This window comes from Homarus americanus, unplaced genomic scaffold (assembly GCF_018991925.1).
Source record: "Homarus americanus isolate GMGI-L3 unplaced genomic scaffold, GMGI_Hamer_2.0 scaffold25081, whole genome shotgun sequence".
Classification (NCBI taxonomy): domain Eukaryota; kingdom Metazoa; phylum Arthropoda; class Malacostraca; order Decapoda; family Nephropidae; genus Homarus; species Homarus americanus.
In genome coordinates this window covers 79271-100345 of record NW_024738115.1, presented here as the reverse complement: position 1 = coordinate 100345, position 21075 = coordinate 79271, and the positions used below count along the sequence as shown (strand labels likewise).

The 21075-nt window shown below is 42.6% G+C and overlaps 1 protein-coding gene across 2 annotated transcripts in view; it reads left to right on the top strand.

Annotated features, from left to right (window-relative positions):
* Window positions 1-358: 358 nt before the first annotated feature.
* LOC121873734 (anoctamin-1-like) overlaps window positions 359-21075 on the top strand; it is a 28190-nt gene continuing 7473 nt past the window's right edge. Inside the window, exons 1-9 of one of the 2 annotated variants that reach the window (XM_042377440.1) lie at window positions 359-541; window positions 11652-11812; window positions 12439-12604; window positions 13230-13462; window positions 13888-14042; window positions 15696-15928; window positions 16150-16314; window positions 16490-16693; window positions 17659-17896. In XM_042377440.1, coding sequence (XP_042233374.1) covers window positions 11703-11812; window positions 12439-12604; window positions 13230-13462; window positions 13888-14042; window positions 15696-15928; window positions 16150-16314; window positions 16490-16693; window positions 17659-17896 — 1504 coding nt within the window. In that variant the 5' untranslated portion in view covers window positions 359-541; window positions 11652-11702. Of the gene's footprint in view, window positions 542-2656; window positions 2794-11651; window positions 11813-12438; window positions 12605-13229; window positions 13463-13887; window positions 14043-15695; window positions 15929-16149; window positions 16315-16489; window positions 16694-17658; window positions 17897-21075 lie in introns of those variants that run through there. The other variant, XM_042377439.1, reaches the window with a different exon arrangement.

Sequence of the window (21075 nt, the reverse complement as noted above, 5' to 3'; positions counted from 1 at the left end):
TGAGCACTTGGGGGTTAATCTACAGGTGAGCACTTGGGGGTTAATCTTCAGGTGAGCACTTGGGGGTTAATCTTCAGGTGAGCACTTGGGGGTTAATCTTCAGGTGAGCACTTGGGGGTTAATCTCCACAGGTGAGCACTGGGGTTAATCTACAGGTGAGCACTTGGGGGTTAATCTGCACAGGTGAGCACTTGGGGTTAATTTTCAGGTGAGTACCTTGGGGGTTAATCTTCAGGTGAGCACTTGGGGTTAATCTTTCAGGTGAGCACTTGGGGGTTAATCAGGTGAGTACTGGGGGTTAATTCAGGTGAGCACTCTCCTGGGGGTTAATCTTTCAGGTGAGCACTTGGGGGTTAATATTCAGGTGAGCACTTGGGAGTTAATCCCCGGCTACAAAAGACCTCGTTCGTGATCTTAACTACACACCTTGGCCCCCATAGTGAGATAATAACTGACGCAATACTTTTATCACTCCTTCAAGTGCGATGATGAACTAAGGAAGACATTTGTAAGAAGGGCAGGTGAACTGTTTCAAGAGTTGGTAAGAGAAATGGTAATGGTTTGATCACCCACGGCACCAGTTTCCCCTAACAACCTAACATAGTCGAGTTGTTTACATTAACATACCCGGGACCGAGCTGTTTACATTAACATACCCGGGACCGAGCTGTTTACATTAACATACCCGGGACCGAGCTGTTTGCAGTGTGGTGATATTGATGCATGGGCTTTATTCCTCGATGCTGTTTTCGTTTGTTTATATCGACGACTAACTTCACTCTATACCCCCATAGTTGTGATCCACGATGTCCTTTTGATTATACAGGGCGTTGCAAATGCGTTTAATCGTAACATCGACGACACACTTTATTATATGCCCCGTAGGTGAAATCCACGATGCTCTAGTCAGTTTATCGACGCTGCACAGTATTAAATACCTTACGAGCTCGGTACTAGAGGTCCGACTGGGGGGTGCAAATGTTTGACGTAAGGCTGGGGTACTGAACGTAACTAAGAGGGGTATCTGGGTAATGCTCCACCAACTCTCCCCCCCCTCCCCCACAGAATAATGCTCCCTTCCTCCTCACGGAATAATGCTCCTCCATCCATCACCCCTTCGAAGCCTTGAGATGGATCCTTGGTCATATTGGTTGATGGCTAGTGTACTATCAACTGATCCACAGATTCCAAGACCCTCTGAGTACGATAACTTGACCCCTTTGAGTACGATGACATATTCCCTTGTGGATGGTATGGTATGCAGAGGGTTATCGTACTCAAAAGTGTTATCGTACTCTAGGGGTTAAGTTATCGTACTCAAATGTGTTATTGTACTGTAGGGGTTAAGTTAAGATAGTAAAGGCCAACAACACGGTAATTCTCGATAATGTACTCCTGTGGGTTTATAACGCATCTTTGTAACGTATAATCGCATCCCAGGGCTTCCATAACGCATTCAGGGTCGATAACGTACCCCAGGGTCGATAACGTACCCCAGGGTCGATAACGTACCCCAGGGTCGATAACGTACCCCAGGGTCGATAACGTACCCCAGGGTCGATAACGTACCCCAGGGTCGATAACGTACCCAGGGTCGATAATGTACCCCAGGGTCGATAATGTACCCCAGGGTCGACAATGTACCCCAGGGTCGATGATGTACCCTAGAACTGCCCGCATTACCCTAAGAGGTGAGAAATTATGTACTGTACCTTGAAACAGACTAGGGGGGGGGGTTTAAGGGGTTAACTGTGCAATCGTTGAAAAACACGACCCGGCTCACTAAACGTTGTCGAAACATAAACAGAGTCAGTTCACCGATACAGTAAATAAACACAGAGTCAGTTCACCGATACAGTTAATAAACACAGAGTCAGTTCACCGATACAGTAAATAAACACAGAGTCAGTTCACCGATACAGGTTTAGGGGGAACTGGGGCTATTGGTCGATACCTCTATACCCTAAGCTAGACATGAAACCAGCCTCTGCATGATGCCTCCACCCTGACCCAATCACCTTTAGGGGTGTTTGCTAGATTGGTATATGAGCTTGAGCATAACAGTACAAGCTTGAACATCACAGTACAAGCTTGAGCATAAGAGTACAAGCTTGAACATCACATTACAAGCTTGAGCATAAGAGTACAAGCTTGAACATCACATTACAATCTTGAACATCACAGTACAAGGTTGAGCAAAATAGTACAAGCTTGAACATCACAGTACAAGCTTGAAAATCACAGTACAAGCTTGAGCTTACGAGTAAAATGAACAGTGACCCCCCCAAAAAAAAATCAATATTGAAATAAATTCTGATCTGGATTCTGGTGAGATCTGTTATGGCAGAGTAGATCAGTCCAGTGTGTGCCTTTAGGAGATATGATTCTAGCATTTTACAAACGTCTAACCTTTGTATTGAAAGTTTATGCAACATATCTTCACATAGTTTATAGTGCACGGCAATTGCAAGCATCTACGGCGCCTTCAAACACTACGATAGGATGGTAAGCGGTGATTTGGTAAGTCGTTGAGCAGCGAAATGTAACAGTGTCTTGGGTCAATAACGAGGTCGTGTAACTATAGAGTGACACCTGACTTTGAGCTTCTCTCTCTCTCTCTCTCATGCCAGGTAGCGAATCATATTTCTTTGACCGATTAATATGTTTGTTCGGAGATTATAGATGACAAATCGCTGCGGCTGCTTTAATTATGATGGCTTTGTTTTGTTTTTTTTTCTCCCCCCCTTACAGAAATTGGATGAGGTGTTTATGAACCAACGCATTGTCGTCCATGTAAGCCGGCTTCCTTGTTACATAGTTATGCATGGGGTGTGTTAGGCCCTGAACGCTGCCTCACACACTGCCTGCTTCTGCCGTTCGTTCCTTGGTGTTGCTGCATGCGTAATAAGCTCTGGCTGGTGTGTAGTCAAGGTCTCTCACTCTCTCTCTCTCTCTCTCTGACTCTCTCTCTCTCTCTCTCTCTCTCTCTCTCTCTCTCTCTCTCTCTCTCTCTCTCTCTCTCTCTCTCTCTGTCTCTCTCTCTCTCTCCATAGTTAATTGACTCACCACGGCAACAGTCAAATAACATCAGGTAATTGTAACTATAACTTAACCTAATTCTTAGTGTTCTTATGCCTCTCTTTAGCGTGTTATTGTACAGCTGGAAAGTAGATCAGCGTCCTTCATTTAGGTTCCGTTCCAGCGCCGTAAATCGACCCTTCGTAAATTGACGGACGCCGGTAAGTGACACCCACTGTAAATATTGCTTGTGGTACATTAACCCGGGATTTTCATGAGAAACTCTTCGCCGTTCGCTCATTATCTCCCGAGTCGTAAACACGTTCCTCGATTTACGAAGCGTTCATTTACGAACGCTTGACTGGAATGGAGCCCAAACCAAAAATGACGGGATGCCTATTGTAAAAATTATATCTGATGCCATAAAGATGAATATTTGACTGTTGGATAATATTCTAGAATGCATTTAATTTTTACTACTAACTCTTCCTGTAGTGTTGAGACTAACATTTAACTTAAAATATAAATACTTGTTCTTAATATATTACTTATTTGAGTTATATTACTATCTTATATCATCCATGTTTAGAGATGTTTCAGGTAGTTAGTGTTGTAATTAGTTGTCTAAGGTAGTTAAGGAACCTGACCAACTAAACTGACCTTTACTGTACTGGCATCGTTTGAGGTCAGTGTTTGGTTAGGTTAGGTCGGGTAATATTTGTCTCATTATTGTAACAAGACGCTACGACTGACCTATGACACACCCTGTACAGAAGGGACCTATGACACACCCTGTACAGAAGGGACCTATGACACCCTGTACAGAAGGGACCTATGACACACCCTGTACAGAAGGGACCTATGACACACCCTGTGCAGAAGGGACCTATGACACACCCTGTACAGAAGGGACCTATGACACACCCTGTACAGAAGGGACCTATGACACACCCTGTACAGAAGGGACCTATGACACCCTGTACAGAAGGGACCCCATGACACACCCCACAGAAGGGACCTATGACACACCCTGTACAGAAGGGACCTATGACACACCCTGTACAGAAGGAACCTATGACACACCCTGTACAGAAGGGACCTATGACACACCCTGTACAGAAGGGACCTGTGACACACCCTGTACAGAAGGGACCTGTGACACACCCTGTACAGAAGGGACCTATGACACACCCTGTACAGAAGGGACCTGTACACACCCTGTACAGAAGGGACCTATGACACCCTGTACAGAAGGGACCTATGACACACCCCTGTACAGAAGGGACCTATGACACACCCTGTACAGAAGGGACCTATGACACACCCTGTACAGAAGGAACCTATGACACACCCTGTACAGAAGGGACCTGTGACACACCCTGTACAGAAGGGACCTGTGACACACCCTGTACAGAAGGGACCTATGACACCCTGTACAGAAGGGACCTATGACACACCCTGTACAGAAGGGACCTATGACACACCCTGTACAGAAGGGACCTATGACACACCCTGTACAGAAGGGACCTTTGACACACCCTGTACAGAAGAGTTCTTAGGAAGACCTCAGGTTTGGAGGAATTTTATACATTAATTTCTCAGGTTTTCATTATTTACTTAACCTAACCCAACGTGATCCTAACCTAACCTAACCTAACATGATCCTAACCTAACCTAACCTAACCTAACATGATCCTAACTTTAATCTTAACTAACCTAACCTAATGTAACCTAATCTAAGACAGAAACTGAGTCATTTACAGATAATTGAATTCAGGGTTATTGATTGTGATTTATTCATTAGTGTGGACCAATAAACAGGTAATTGTGTGTGTGTGTGTGGTCATCGATGCATAGATACAACGATGGCTCAGAGGCTAGGCTGTCCACCCAAAGGCTATTGACTCTAGAAGGAACAAGGCGTCGGGTATGTTTCTGCTTTCCACTCATACCAATCAACGTGTAAAGGACATTAATAGATAAATAACAACATATCAATAACCCCGGTGATGTTATTAAGGTAGAGAACGTGAACATATGTTATTTTAGCCTGCGTGGGTCACCTGAACATAAGCCTCCCTCCCAGATAGATTCAGGGAAGTTAATTTGAGGTTATGTTTAGCTTGGGGTTAATCTTCAGGTGAGCACTTGGGGGTTAATCTTCAGGTGAGCACTTGGGGGTTAATCTACAGGTGAGCACTTGGGGGTTAATCTACAGGTGAGCACTTGGGGGTTAATCTTCAGGTGAGCACTTGGGGGTTAATCTTCAGGTGAGCACTTGGGGGTTAATCTACAGATGAGCACTTGGGGGTTAATCTACAGGTGAGCACTTGGGGGTTAATCTTCAGGTGAGCTCTTGGGGGTTAATCTTCAGGCACTTGGAAGTTAATCTTCAGGTGAGCAGCAGGGTTAATCTTCAGAGTGAACGCAGGGGTTAATCTTCAGGTGAGCACTTGGGGGTTATCTTCAGGTGAGCACTTGGGGTTAATCTGAGTGAGTACTTGGGAGTTAATCTACAGGTGGCACTTGAGGATAATCTACAGGTGAGCACTTGGGGTTTAATCTTCAGGTGAGCGCGGGGTTAATCTACAGGTGAGCACTTGGGGGTTAATCTGGGTAAGCGCGGGGTTAATCTACAGGGTGACACCCAGGAGTTAATCTTCAGGTGAGCGCAGGGGTTAATCTACGGAACGGCACCTGGGGAATTATCTGAGTGAGCACTTGGTGGTTAATCTTCAGGTGACGCAGGGTTAATCTGAGTGAGCACTTGAGGGTTAATGTTCAGGTGAGCGCGGGGTTGGCAATCTTCAGGTGAGCACTGGGGTTAATCTTCAGGTGAGCACCCAGGAGTTAATCTTCAGGTGAACGCGGGGGTTAATCTACAGGTGAGCACTTGGGGTTAATCTTCAGGTGAACGCAGGGGTTAATCTACAGGTGAGCACTTGGGGTTAATCTGGGTGGAGCACTTGGGGTTAATCTTCAGGTGAGCACTTGGGGTTAATCTGCAGGTGAGCACTTGGGGTTAATCTACAAAGTGAACTTGGAGATAATCTGCAGGTGGTACTTGGGGGTTAATCTTCAGGTGAACGCGGGGTTAATCTACAGGTGAGAACGCAGGGTTAATTACAGAGTAAGCACCCAGGGGGTTAATCACAGGTGAACGCAGGGGTTAATCTTCAGGTGAGCACTTGGGGGTTATCTGAGTGAGCACCTGGGGTTATCTACAGGTGAGCATGGTGAGTTTAATCTTCAGGTGAGCACTTGGGGATTTAATCTGAGTGGCGCAGGGTTAATACGGAAGGTGAGCGCAGGGGTTAATCTGAGTGTTGAGCACTTGGGGTTAATCCACAGGTGAGCACTTGGGGGTTAATCTTCAGGTGAGCACTTGGGGGTTAATCTTCAGGTGAGCACTTGGGGGTTATCTTCATGTGAAACGCAGGGTTAATCTTCAGGTGAGCACTTTGGGGTTAATCTTCAGGTGACGCGGGGGTTATCTCAGGTGAGCACGGGGTTAATCTACAGGTGAGCACTTGGGTTAATCTACAGGTGAGCACTTGGGGTTAATCTTCAGGTGAGCGCAGGGGTTAATCTACAGGTGACGCAGGAGTTAATCTTCAGGTGAGCACTTGGGGGTTATCTTCAGGTGAGCGCGGGGTTAATCTTCAGGTGGCGCAGGGGTTAATCTTCAGGTGGTGTGAGCACTTGGGGTTAATCTTCAGGTGAGCACTTGGGGTTAGCTCTTCATGTGAGCACTTGGGGTTAATCTACGGGTGAGCACTTGGGGTTAATCTACAGGTGAGCACCCAGGGGTTAATCTTCAGGTGAGACACTTGGGGGTTATTCTCCAGGTATAGTGAGGTTAATCTACAGAGTGTTAGAGCGCAGGAGTTAATCTTCAGGTAAGCACTTGAGGTTAATCTACAGGTGAGCACTTGGGGTTAATCTACAGAGTGAGCGCAGGGGTTAATCTACAGGTGAGCACTTGAGGTTAATCTACGGTGAGCACTTGGGGTTATCTTTCAGGTGACGCAGGGGGTTAATCTACAGGTAAGCATAGGGTTAATCTTCAGGTGAGCACTTGGGGTTAATCTTCAGGTGAGAGCACTTGGGGTTAATCTTCAGGTGAACGCAGGGGTTAATCTGGGTGAGAGCGCGGGGGTTAATCTTCAGGTGAGCACTTGGGGTTAATCTCAGGTGAGCACTTGGGGTTAATCTTCATGTGTGAGCGCAGGGGTTAATCTACAGGTGAGCTTGGGGTTAATCTTCAGGTGAGCACTTGGGGTTAATCTTCAGGTGACGCGGGGTTATCTGAGTGAGCACTTGGGGAGTTAGTATCTTCAGGTGAGAGCACTTGGGGTTAATCTTCAGGTGAGCTTGGGGTTAATCTTCAGGTGAGCACTTGGGGTTAATCTTCAGGTGAGCACTTGGGGGTTAATCTTGGTGAGCAACTTGGCGGGTTAATCTTCAGGTAAGCACTTGGGGTTAATCTACAGGTGAGCGCAGGGGTTAATCTGGTGAGCATAGGTTAATCTGGTATTGAGCGCAGGGGTTAATCTTCAGGTGAGCACTTGGGGGTTAATCTGAGTGTGAGCACTTGGGGTTAATCTTCAGGTGAGCACTTGGGGGTTAATCTACAGGTGAGCACTTGGGGTTATCTACAGGTGAGCACCCAGGGAATTTAATCTTCAGGTGAGCACTTGGGGGTTAGCTCTTCAGGATGAGCACTTGGGGTTAATCTTCAGGTGAGCACTTGGGGGTTAATCTTCAGGTGAGCACTTGGGGGTTAATCTACAGGTGAGCACTTGGGGGTTAATCTCCAGGTAAGCACTTGGGGGTACTATTCTTCAGGTGCTCTATGTGGGCTAAAATAACAAAAGCTCTTGATCGTGACTGCATCACCATCGTCCACCTATAAAGAAAAAAAATCACAAATCATAAGGAATTTCAGGCTTAGCATTCGAATATATGACTCAGTTCCTGCCAGATTCGACCCCATTTCCTTCAGATTCGACCCCATCCCCCCAGATTCGGCCCCATTCCCCAGATTCGACCCCATTCCCCCAGATCCGACCCCATCACCTTCAGATTCGAGCCCCATCCTTCGGAATTCGACCCATCCCTTCAGATTCGGCCCATCCTTCGAATTCGACCCATCCCTTCAGATCCGACCCCATCCTTCAGATCCATTACATCCCCTTAGATCGACTGTTTTCAGATCCATTGTCCCCCAGATCCGACCCCATTCCCCCAGATCCGACTCCATTCCCCCAGATTCGACTATTCCCCCAGATTCGACCCATTCCCCAGATTCGACCCCATTCCCCCCAGATCCGACATTCCCCAGATCCGACCCATCCCCCCAGATCCAATATCCCCCAGATCGACCCATTCCTTCAGATCCGACCCATCCCCCAGATCAACCCCATCCCCAGATTCGGACCCCTCTTACTCGACCCCATTACCCCCCACACTCGCCCCCATCTCCCCCCGACCCCACTACCCCCCCTGCCCTTCCTCCCAAATTAAACACCGAGGTTAATTTAATCCTAGAGTGTAGTTTAATCAAGGTATGTGGTTTATGCTGTTAAGGTTAGGCTGTTGGGTTAAGCTAGGTTTTATTTAGACAATATTCTCAATGAGGAGGATGATAATTACAGTACGATGATAATTACAGTAGGATTATAATTACAGTAGGATTATAATTACTGTATAGTAGGGTGATAATTATAGTAGGATTATAATTACAGTAGGATGATAATTACAGTAGGATTATAATTACAGTAGGATTATAATTATAGTAGGATGATAATTACAGTAGGATGATAATTACAGTAGGATTATAATTATAGTAGGGTGATAATTATAGTAGGGTGATAATTACAGTAGGATAATAATTACAGTAGGATTATAATTATAGTAGGGTGATAATTATAGTAGGGTGATAATTACAGTAGGATTATAATTACAGTAGGATTATAATTATAGTAGGATGATAATTACAGTAGGATGATAATTACAGTAGGATTATAATTACAGTAGGATGATAATTACAGTAGGATTATAATTACAGTAGGATTATAATTATAGTAGGATGATAATTACAGTAGGATGATAATTACAGTAGGATTATAATTACAGTAGGATTATAATTATAGTAGGATTATAATTACAGTAGGATGATAATTACAGTAGGATTATAATTACAGTAGGATTATAATTATAGTAGGATGATAATTACAGTAGGATGATAATTACAGTAGGATTATAATTACAGTAGGATGATAATTACAGTAGGATTATAATTACAGTAGGATTATAATTATAGTAGGATGATAATTACAGTAGGATGATAATTACAGTAGGATTATAATTATAGTAGGATGATAATTACAGTAGGATGATAATTACAGTAGGATTATAATTACAGTAGGATGATAATTACAGTAGGATTATAATTATAGTAGGATGATAATTACAGTAGGATGATAATTACAGTAGGATTATAATTACAGTTATAATTATAGTAGGATTATAATTACAGTAGGATGATAATTACAGTAGGATTATAATTACAGTAGGATTATAATTATAGTAGGATGATAATTACAGTAGGATGATAATTACAGTAGGATTATAATTACAGTAGGATGATAATTACAGTAGGATTATAATTACAGTAGGATTATAATTATAGTAGGATGATAATTACAGTAGGATGATAATTACAGTAGGATTATAATTATAGTAGGGTGATAATTATAGTAGGGTGATAATTATAATAGGATGATAATTACAGCAGGGTAATAATTACAGTAGGATTATAATTATAGTAGGGTGATAATTATAGTAGGGTGATAATTATAGTAGGGTGATAATTATAATAGGATGATAATTACAGTAGGATAATAATTACAGTAGGATTATAATTATAGTAGGGTGATAATTATAGCAGGATGATAATTACAGTAGGATGATAATTACAGCAGGGTGATAATTATAGCAGGATGATAATTACAGCATGGTGATAATTATAGTAGGGTGATAATTATAGCTGGATGATAATTATAGCAGGATGATAATTACAGCAGGATGATAATTACAGTATGATGATAATTATAGCAGGATGATAATTACAGTAGGATGATAATTACAGTAGGATGATAATTATAGCAGGATGATTATAGCACTAGGATGATAATTATAGCAGGATGATCATAGCAGTAGGATGATAATTACAGAAGGATGATAATTATAGCAGGATGATAATTATAGCAGGATGATAATTACAGCAGGATGATAATTATAGCAGGATGATTATAGCACTTGGATGATAATTATAGCAGGATGATCATAGCAGTAGGATGATAATTACAGAAGGATGATAATTATAGCAGGATGATAATTATAGCAGGATGATTATAGCACTTGGATGATAATTATAGCAGGATGATCATAGCAGTAGGATGATAATTACAGAAGGATGATAATTATAGCAGGATGATTATAGCACTAGGATGATAATTACAGCAGGATGATAATTATAGCAGGATGATCATAGCAGTAGGATGAAATTACAGAAGGATGATAATTATAGCAGGATGATCATAGCAGTAGGATGATAATTACAGAAGGATGATAATTATAGCAGGATGATTATAGCACTAGGATGATAATTACAGAAGGATGATAATTATAGCAGGATGATCATAGCAGTAGGATGATAATTATAGCAGGATGATAATTATAGCAGGATGATAATTATAGCAGGATGATTATAGCACTAGGATGATAATTACAGAAGGATGATAATTATAGCAGGATGATCATAGCAGTAGGATGAAATTACAGAAGGATGATAATTATAGCAGGATGATAATTATAGCAGGATGATTATAGCACTAGGATGATAATTACAGAAGGATGATAATTATAGCAGGATGATCATAGCAGTAGGATGATAATTATAGCAGGATGATAATTATAGCAGGATGATAATTACAGAAGGATGATAATTATAGCAGGATGATTATAGCACTAGGATGATAATTACAGAAGGATGATAATTATAGCAGGATGATCATAGCAGTAGGATGAAATTACAGAAGGATGATAATTATAGCAGGATGATCATAGCACTAGGATGATAATTACAGCAGGATGATAATTATAGCAGGATGATTATAGCACTAGGATGATAATTATAGAAGGATGATAATTATAGCAGGATGATCATAGCAGTAGGATGATAATTGCAGTAGGATGATAATTACAGTAGGATGATAATTACAGTAGTATGATAACAGCAGGATGATAATTATAGCAGGATGATCATAGCACTAGGATGATAATTGCACTAGGATGATAATTATAGAAGGATGATTATTATAGCAGGATGATCATAGCACTAGGATGATAATTGCACTAGGATGATAATTATAGAAGGATGATAATTATAGCAGGATGATCATAGCAGTAGGATGATAATTGCAGTAGGATGATAATTATAGCAGGATGATTATAGCACTAGGATGATAATTATAGCAGGATGATCATAGCAGTAGGATGATAATTGCAGTAGGATGATAATTACAGCAGGACACGTGATTGACCTAACCTTCCATGCTGCCATACAGTTCCCAGGTTTGCCGGCCTTAGAGTTCACACCCCCGGCGGTGTTTCAAGACATGACAGACTGTGTGAGCCGTTTGTTTAACTTTGTGCGGCTCGACGATGACATCTTCCCGCCCAAGAACCGCCATTTTACCGCCGTCTATTCCAGGGATAAAGATTATTTGTGAGTTGTGGGTATTTGTGAGTTTGTTGTGAGTATTTGTGAGCTGTGGGTATTTGTGAGTTTGTTGTGAGTATTTGTGAGTTTGTTGTGAGTATTTGTGAGTTGTGGGTATTTGTGAGTTTGTTGTGAGTATTTGTGAGTTTGTTGTGAGTATTTGTGAGTGTAGTGAGTATTTGTGAGTTTGTTGTGAGTATTTGTGAGTGTTGTGAGTTGTGGTTATTTGTGAGTTTGTTGTGAGTATTTGCGAGTATTTGTGAGCTTGTTGTGAGTATTTGCGAGTTTGTTGTGAGTATTTGCGAGTTTCTTGTTGTTTCTTTTAATAATTTGTGAGTTTGTTGTGAGTATTTGTTAGTTTGGTAGGGTTGGGTTAGGTTAAGTTGGGTTATGTTAGGGTAGGTTAGGTTAGGTTTTGAAAATATGTATTATTTCTGCCTGCTGATAATTGATAAATAGATAGACAAATTATTTAAACACAATATTTGATAAACCTGAATTAGTTAAACATGATAATAAACAGACGAATTATTTAAACAATTATAAACAGACAAATTATTTAGTCACAAAAATTAATAAACCTGAATTATTTAAACCCGATAATTGAGAATAATTTTCCCCGCATTCCGTAGATTCGAAATATGCGAGGAATTCTTCACTTCAGCTATTCGTGCTCGCATCGTTGACTTCATCCTGAGGCGAAAGAGATTCAAGAGCAACGACACAGACGACTTTGCTTTTGGCATCGAGAAACTACTGAACGAAGGGGTGTATGCAGCTGCCTACCCTATACATGAGGTGAGTGTGGATGACCTGTAACCTGTAACTGTCTTGTTGACCTGTAGTTGTTTTGTTGATCTGTGGTTCTTGATGACCTGTAACCTGTAGCTGTCTTGTTGACCTGTAGTTGTTTTGTTGATCTGTGGTTCTTGATGACCTGTAACCTGTAGCTGTCTTGTTGACCTGTAGTTGTTTTGTTGATCTGTGGTTCTTGATGACCTGTAACCTGTAGCTGTCTTGTTGACCTGTAGTTGTTTTGTTGATCTGTGGTTCTTGATGACCTGTAACCTGTAGCTGTCTTGTTGACCTGTAGTTGTTTTGTTGATCTGTGGTTCTTGATGACCTGTAACCTGTAGCTGTCTTGTTGACCTGTAGTTGTTTTGTTGATCTGTGGTTCTTGATGACGTGTAACCTGTAGCTGTCTTGTTGACCTGTAGTTGTTTTGTTGATCTGTGGTTCTTGATGACCTGTAACCTGTAGCTGTCTTGTTAACCTGTAAATCTTGAAGACAATCCTGTAGCCTGTTTCGATGATCTATAACTACTTTCTCAGCCTGTAACTACCTCAACGACCAAAGTAACTCGAAAACAAACCCTGCGACTGCATTTCCGATCTAACCTAACCGCCGTTCGTCACCCCACAGGGCGATCTACGAACGGAGGGAAACGAACGCTCGCTACTCTTCAGCCAATGGGCAGCGGTGAGGAACTTCTACAAATACCAGCCGCTCGATTACGTCAAGGACTACTTTGGGGTCAAGATCGGGCTCTATTTCGCCTGGCTGGGGTTCTATACGTACATGTTGATACCTGCGTCAATCGTGGGTCTGCTTTGTTTTTTTTACGCCGTGGCAACGATCAATAATCATCCTCCGAGGTTTGTTTTGTCCCGATGTGTTTATTTTTGTTGTTGTTATTTTTATTAGGTTTAGTATTTTTAGTTTTATTAGCATTATCTATTTTTTGGGGGGTCGGGGGGGGGGAGGGGTGTGAAGTTTAGTGTTATTCCCAACTTACTAACTTTAACCTAACCTAACTATAGCCTAACCTAACTTTAACCTAACCATAACTTAACCTAACCTAACTTTAACCATAACCTAACCATAACCTAACCCTAACCTAACCATAACCTAACCTAACCTAACCCTAACCTAACCATAACCTAACCTAACCCTAACCTAACCATAACTTAACCTAACCTAACTTTAACCATAACCTAACCATAACCTAACCTAACTTTAACCATAACCTAACCATAACCTAACCATACACTAACCTAACCTAACCTCCGTCTCATTCCAGTCACGACATCTGCTCAAAGAACATCACCATGTGCCCTCTGTGTGATCACTTCTGTAACTACTGGAGCCTACAGGAGACTTGCTTTCATGCTCGGTTTACCTACTTGGTGGATAACCCGGCCACCATCTTCTTCACGGCCTTTATGTCTCTGTGGGGTGAGTATGACCTGACCTGACATAATCTGACCTGACCTGACATAACCCGGCCACCATCTTCTTCACGGCCTTTATGTCTCTGTGGGGTGAGTATGACCTGACCTGACCTAACATGACCTGACCTGACCTAACCTGGCCTAGATAAGGTTAGTTTAGTTTAGCTTTAGTATACATAAGAACGTAAGAATGGATGAAACAGTAACTATTGGCCCATACTAGGCAGGAGGCTCCATCTACACCCAACCCCTATGGTCCATAATAGGCAGGGGGCCCCATCTACACCCAACCCCTATGGTCCATACTAGGCAGGGGGCCCCATCTACACCCAACCCCTATGGTCCATACTAGGCAGGGGGCCCCATCTACACCCAACCCCTATGGTCCATACTAGGCAGGAGGCCCCATCTACACCCAACCCCTATGGTCCATACTAGGCAGGAGGCCCCATCTACACCCAACCCCTATCACTCATATATCCATCCAGCCTGTGTTTGAAGCTAACGAGTGTAGCCGAGTTAATGATGATGTTTGGTAACTTGTTCCACTCATCCACTACCCAATGTTTACCTATTTGGCGTCTACATCTAAATTTGTCTATTTTAAAACCATTGTTACGAGTTCGCTCCTGATTGGATAGTTTGAGTACCTTTGTTATGTCACCTTTGTTTAACCCTGACTTCCATTTATACACCTCGATCATATCGCCCCTCACTCTACATCTGTTGAGGGAGTGCAAATTAAGATGCTTTAACCTGTCTCTGTATTCAAGGTTCCTAATGCCTGGGATTAGTCTTGTCATTCTCCTCTGAATTCTTTCCAATGATTCTATATCCATTCTGTAATACGGTGACCAGAACTGAACTGTATAATCCTGGTGTGGTCTCACAAGCACAAGATACAGTTTTAGGATGACCTCGCTAGTCTTGTAACTAACACTCCTTTGTATGAACCCAAATACTTTATTAGCCTTGTTACGAGCAAAAACACATTGTTTACTTGGCTTAAGATTCCTACTTATCATTACTCCTAAATCTTTCTCACAGTCGGATTTCTCTATAACATCGTTGTTCATCTGGAATCTGGTTTCTCTGTTTACATCTCCCAGACTAAGTACTCTACATTTGTCCACATTGAATTTCATCTTCCATTTTTCAGACCATTCGAAATTTTTTTAGATCTTTTTGTATAGATGATGATAGGATGAGGTTAGTTTAGTGACAAGTTATATTTGATACGCATTAATATAGATGATGATCAGCTTGAGGTCAGGTTAGGTTAGGTTAGTTTAGTTTTAGGTTAGGTTAGATTAGTGTTAGGTTAGTTTAGTGTTAGGTTAGTTTTAGGTTAGGTTAGATTAGTGTTAGGTTAGATTAGTGTTAGGTTAGTTTAGTGTTAGGTTAGTTTTAGATTAGTGTTAGGTTAGTTTAGTGTTAGGTTAGTTTTAGGTTAGATTTGGTTAACATAAGTAATTTAGTATTAATGATTATAGCTTAAGGTTAGTTTAGATTAAGTTAGGTTAGATTAGTGTTACGTTAGTTTTAGGTTAGGTTAGATTAAGTTAGGTTAGGTTTAGGGTAATCACTCCATGTGATATAATCCTTTGCGTGTGACCATCAAGTCATAATTTGCCTTCATCTTATCCCTAACTCTCAGCGGCGTTGTTCCTGGAGATGTGGAAGCGTTACTCTGCCGAGATCACTCATCGGTGGGACCTGACGGGCTTCGACATACAGGAGGAGCACCCCAGGCCTCAGTACCTGGCCCGGCTCTCACACATCAAGAAGAAAACAGTCAACATCGTCACGAAGACCCTCGAACCCAGGCCCCCGTTCTGGAGGATGAGAGTTCCCGGAGTTATGATTAGTTTATCGTCTGTGTTCCTATTGGTGAGTGTTTGGGTAGGGTTAGGTTAGGTTAATGTTCCTATTGGTAAGATAAAGTTTCACAAATTCACAAGTGTCTCTCTCTCTCTCTCTCTCTCTCTCTCTCTCTCTCTCTCTCTCTCTCTCTCTCTCTCTCTCTCTCTCTCAAGCAACATATAGTTAGACTAGGCTACCCGCGCACACCAAAATAATCAGCATGGTATTTCTCTCACCTCCTCCCGTAGGTGACAATGGCCCTCGTAGCAGTCATGGGGGTGATTCTGTACCGCATGTCCATCTTGGCCGCCCTAAGCATCCACGGAGACTCGGTGATCACGTCGTACGCGATAATCTTCACCTCCACCACCGCTGCGTTCATTAACCTCATCTGCATCATGATCTTTAACCAGGTTCGTGCTTTTGTTGCTGTTGTTGTTTATGTTATTGTTGTTGTTATTGTTGTTGTTATTTTTATTATTATTGTTGTTTTTGTTATTATTATTGTTGTTTTTGTTATTATTATTGTTATTAGTTTATATTTCCATCTGTAACACGTTAAAATGTATTCATATTTCTCTCCTTCAGATATATGCGAGAGTAGCCGAGTACCTGACAGAGTTGGAACTACAGAGAACGCAGACGGAATTCGACGATTCTCTCACCCTCAAGATCTACTTGTTGCAGTTTATTAATTACTATTCCTCGATATTCTACATAGCATTCTTTAAGGGCAAGATGGTGGGCTACCCCGGCGATTATAACAGGGTCCTCGGCTCGCGTCAAGAGGAAGTGAGTTGTACTGGGGGTTTGTGGTTTGATTAGGGTAGGGTACGGGAGGTTAGGGTAGGGTAGGGTACGGGGGGTCAGGTTAGGTTAGTGTAGGGTGGGTGGGGGTAGGGGTAGGGTGGGTGGGGTAGGGTAGGGTAGGGTATGGGGGTGTTAGGTAGGGTAGGGTGGGTATGGGGAGGTTAGGTAGGTAGGGTGGGTATGGGGGGTTAGGGTGGGGTAGGGGTGGGGGGTTGTGTTAGGGTAGGGTAGGTATGGGGGGGGTTAGGTAGGGTAGGGTAGGGTATGGGGGCAGGTTAGGGTAGGGGGTAGGGTATGGGGTGGGAGGGGGTAGGGGGTCAGGTTAGGTAGGTAGGGTCAGGTAAGGTTAGGGTAGGTTAGGTAATGGGGGTCAGGTTAGGGTAGGGGTAATGGGGTCAGGTTAGGTTAGGGTAGGTTAGGTTAGGGTACGGGGGGTCAGGTTAGGGTACGGGGGTCAGGTTAAGTGTAGGGTAGGTTAGGTCATGGTTAGGTAGGGTACGGGGGTCAGGTTAGGTAGTTAGGTTAGGTAGGGGGTAGATATATTTCTGTGGGGTTGATCTTCAGATGAATATGTAGCCCTGCAAGTGCTCACTTGAAGATTAACCCCCAAGTTTAACGAGCCTCATATTTAACCACCCTGAAACACTATTTTTTAATGGATGGGTTAATGTTCAGGTGATCTCTAATGGCTAAACTACATAATGGTGTAATTTGTGGTTTTTTATTTCAACTACAGCGGAACCTGTATTTAACGAATTACACGGGATAGTTACATCATTATATCAAGGTTTGTTAGATGTGAAACCTCCATATAATGAACTATACTCGGTAGGTGGAGAGTTTAACGCACACTATTAACTTATTCCAATGATTCAAGTCGATACCCCAAGACTAATTGATAGCTACACACACTACCCCATACCATTAACTGACACCCTAATCGACAGTGTTCGCCCGGTGGATGTCTCCTGGAGTTGTCCGTTCAGCTGGCTATCATCATGGTGGGCAAACAGGCCATGAACACCTGTATGGAGATGTTTATCCCTCTGCTGTGGAAGTGGTACAATATGCTGACCGTGCCGGAACATCAGCGCGAGGCTCACAACCGCTGGCCGCGTTGGGCGAAGGATTTCCGTCTGGTCAACTTCGATCCCCGCGGCCTCTTCCCCGAATACCTGGAGATGGGTGAGTTAATTTATTTCTTACTTATATGATAGCCCCAACCACCTAGTCTTAATTGGTGGTTGATCTAATAGCCCTCTGTCCTCATGGGTTGGGTTTAGTTGGGTTACATTAGGTTAGGTTGGGGGGTCCTACTCACACTAAGACTCGATAAACTTTTCACTTGTTGATGGATAAGTCAGAACCTTCCACTTGTACCATAGATGACTTGTCAGAACCTTCCACTTGTACCATAGATGACTTGTCAGAACCTTCCACTTGTACCATATATAACTTGTCAGAACCTTCCACTTGTACCATAGATGACTTCTCAGAACCTTCCACTTGTATCACAGATAACTTGTCAGAACCTTCCACTTGCACCACAGTTAATCACATACACTATAGAAGACTTGTCAGGGTTATCAAAGACACATTCATGGTGTGAATACCGGAGGAAAGTTGTGCTTATCCTGTCACCAGAGTACACAGCTCACTCGGTGGTGGGAGGAGGTCTTTAACACCAGCCAGTACACGAACTGCTACTCTGTCTATGCCAGCTCTTGTTTTTACCCCTCGACCGAATGTTCAGGGGGATTTATTAGTTGATCTTGTCTGTCTCTTCATCCACCCATCTGTCTGTCTGTCTGTTCATCCACCCATCTGTCTGTCTGTTCATCCACCCATCTGTCTGTCTGTTTATCCACCAATCTGTCTGTCCACACTTCAAGATATCAATTTACATAAAGACAATTCTTGGTTTAATTCATTGCTGGGATGCACAGTAGTGACGACGGTGATATTTATTAATTAAGGTCAGTCACGGTGGTTCTTTGTTTGCCTTTATTTGTACTGTAGTTGTCGAGAGTTTTCATCATCGCTGTTCTCGCCCACAACCCAAGATCCTGAAACAAGTACAGCACAAGGACACGTGGCCATCAAGTACAGCACAAGGACACGTGGCCATCAAGTACAGCACAAGGACACGTGGCCATCAAGTACAGCACAAGGACACGTGGCCATCAAGTACAGCACAAGGACACGTGGCCATCAAGTACAGCACAAGGACACGTGGCCAGCAAGGACACGTGGCCCAGTAAAACTACCATTTGTTTATCCGATGACCCGTGTTTGTAGCGAGGCAATAAGCTTTACTTCACGTACGGCGCAATAAAGATAACTATTGTATTTCGTTGGTCGTTCAGATTTTGGCAGACGATTTGATGTGGTGTCGTCAATCATCTCCTGGCACCAATTAAACTAACATTCAATGGTCATTTTCGGGAACCTAGTCGCCTCAACGATACATTTAGCTCCAAACGCGGCCTTGTTTAGGGCGTAAATTCAGGTAATAATATCGTGAATGATCTGCGGCTTGAGTGAGCAGCCACCTGTCTAGAGTATCAATGAGCCGTGGAAAAAGCAGTACCGTTTGACCACGTGTTGGTGTTCCCTACTGGAGGCAGACACATAGTTTATACCGAGGCTTAGTTACTGTTTGTTATGGTCCCTCACCCTTGTATCGTAGACTCATTCAAGCTCTATCCATGCTTATTTGTTATATAATTTTGTTTATTATGTTGTGTAAATAAAACTAGCTGATGAAATTATAAAACTCGGTGTAATAGACATTTTAGATTTATTTTTGGTTCATGATTTTTGTGTATGAACATTACTGGTACAGTGTTGCTGTTGTGAGCCTTGAGTAAGATCATTTGTCGATGTTAGACTTTATGTGTCACCTGAACATTAGCCCCCCCCCACCCCGCCCGCCCCCCAGAGAGTTTCAGGGTAGTTATACTTCAGGTAAGCACTTGGGGGTTAATCTTCAGGTGAGCACTTGGGGGTTAATCTTCAGGTGAGCACTTGGGGGTTAATCTTCAGGTGAGCACTTGGGGGTTAATCTTCAGGTGAGCACTTGGGGGTTAATCTACAGGTAAGCACTTGGGGGTTAATCTTCAGGTGAGCACTTGGGGTTAATCTACAGGTGAGCACTTGGGGTTAATCTACAGGTGAGCACTTGGGGGTTAATCTTCACAGGGGTTAATCTACAGGTGAGCACTTGGGGGTTAATCTTCAGGTGAGCACTTGGGGGTTAATCTACAGGTGAGCACTTGTGGGCTAAAAATACAAAAGATCTCGTTTGTAAGTCCTCGACAACAGCCCTGGCCAATCACTGGTCCGACGTACCATAACACAAACTTAACTCCGGGTTTCTACGACAGGTATGGGGCACCCGTTACTACCTATGGGCTGTAGACCAAGTTACCTAGACAGGGGTAAGCTAGTCGTGGTACTAGAGTGATATGACCGCTTGCCTTTAACCTTTCCCTGTGTTGATATTTGAGCTATATAGTCATACCTCAGTTTATAAAGGAGCTATATTAATTGTCCCTTAGTTTATATAATCATCCTTCAGTTTACAATGGAACTATATATAAATCCCTCTGTTTACAAAGGAGCTTAAAACAATCCCTATGTTTACAAAGGAGCTAAAATCATCCCTCTGTTTACAGTGGAACTATATAAATCTCTGTTTACAAAGGAGCTAAAAACATCCCTCTGTTTACAATGGAACTATATGTAAATCTCTCTGTTTACAAAGGAGCTAAAAAAATCCCTCTGTTCAAAATAAATCAGATTACCGTCCCTATATGTGAGGGTTTTTGACCACAGTCCTCCACTCTAATCGTTCTGGGGCTGTTTCTACCAAGCCTCTTAAGTTTGGGGATCTCTCTCGCAGTCCAGTTTTTAATTTCATTCATCCATCCTAGTCTTTGTCCTATCCTGGCCTTCAGATTTTCCCATTAATATTTCTGTTACCCCTCAATTTTCTTTTTCTTTACGTCTCAAGTATTTCTCTTGAAGTTTTTGCTAACCTTACTACTTCTTCATTTGTTTTCCTGTCAGTGTAGTTTATTAATATTCACCTATAACACAATTTTTCCAAAGGCTACCAACATCTTTCTGGTGTCTGCTCAAAGTGTCCATGTTTCTGACACATACATCAGTCATGGTCATATAAAATCTCTCAGAAGCCCATTTTCTCAAATTGAGGTTCATGTCCCCTCTCATTAGGTCTTTTAGATTATTAAATGCTGTTTTCCTCGACTTACTTTGTTTTGATTTCTTCAGTACATCGATCATCACAGGTAACGTTGCTTCCCAAATACACAAAATTTGTCCACTTGTTCCCTGTTGTC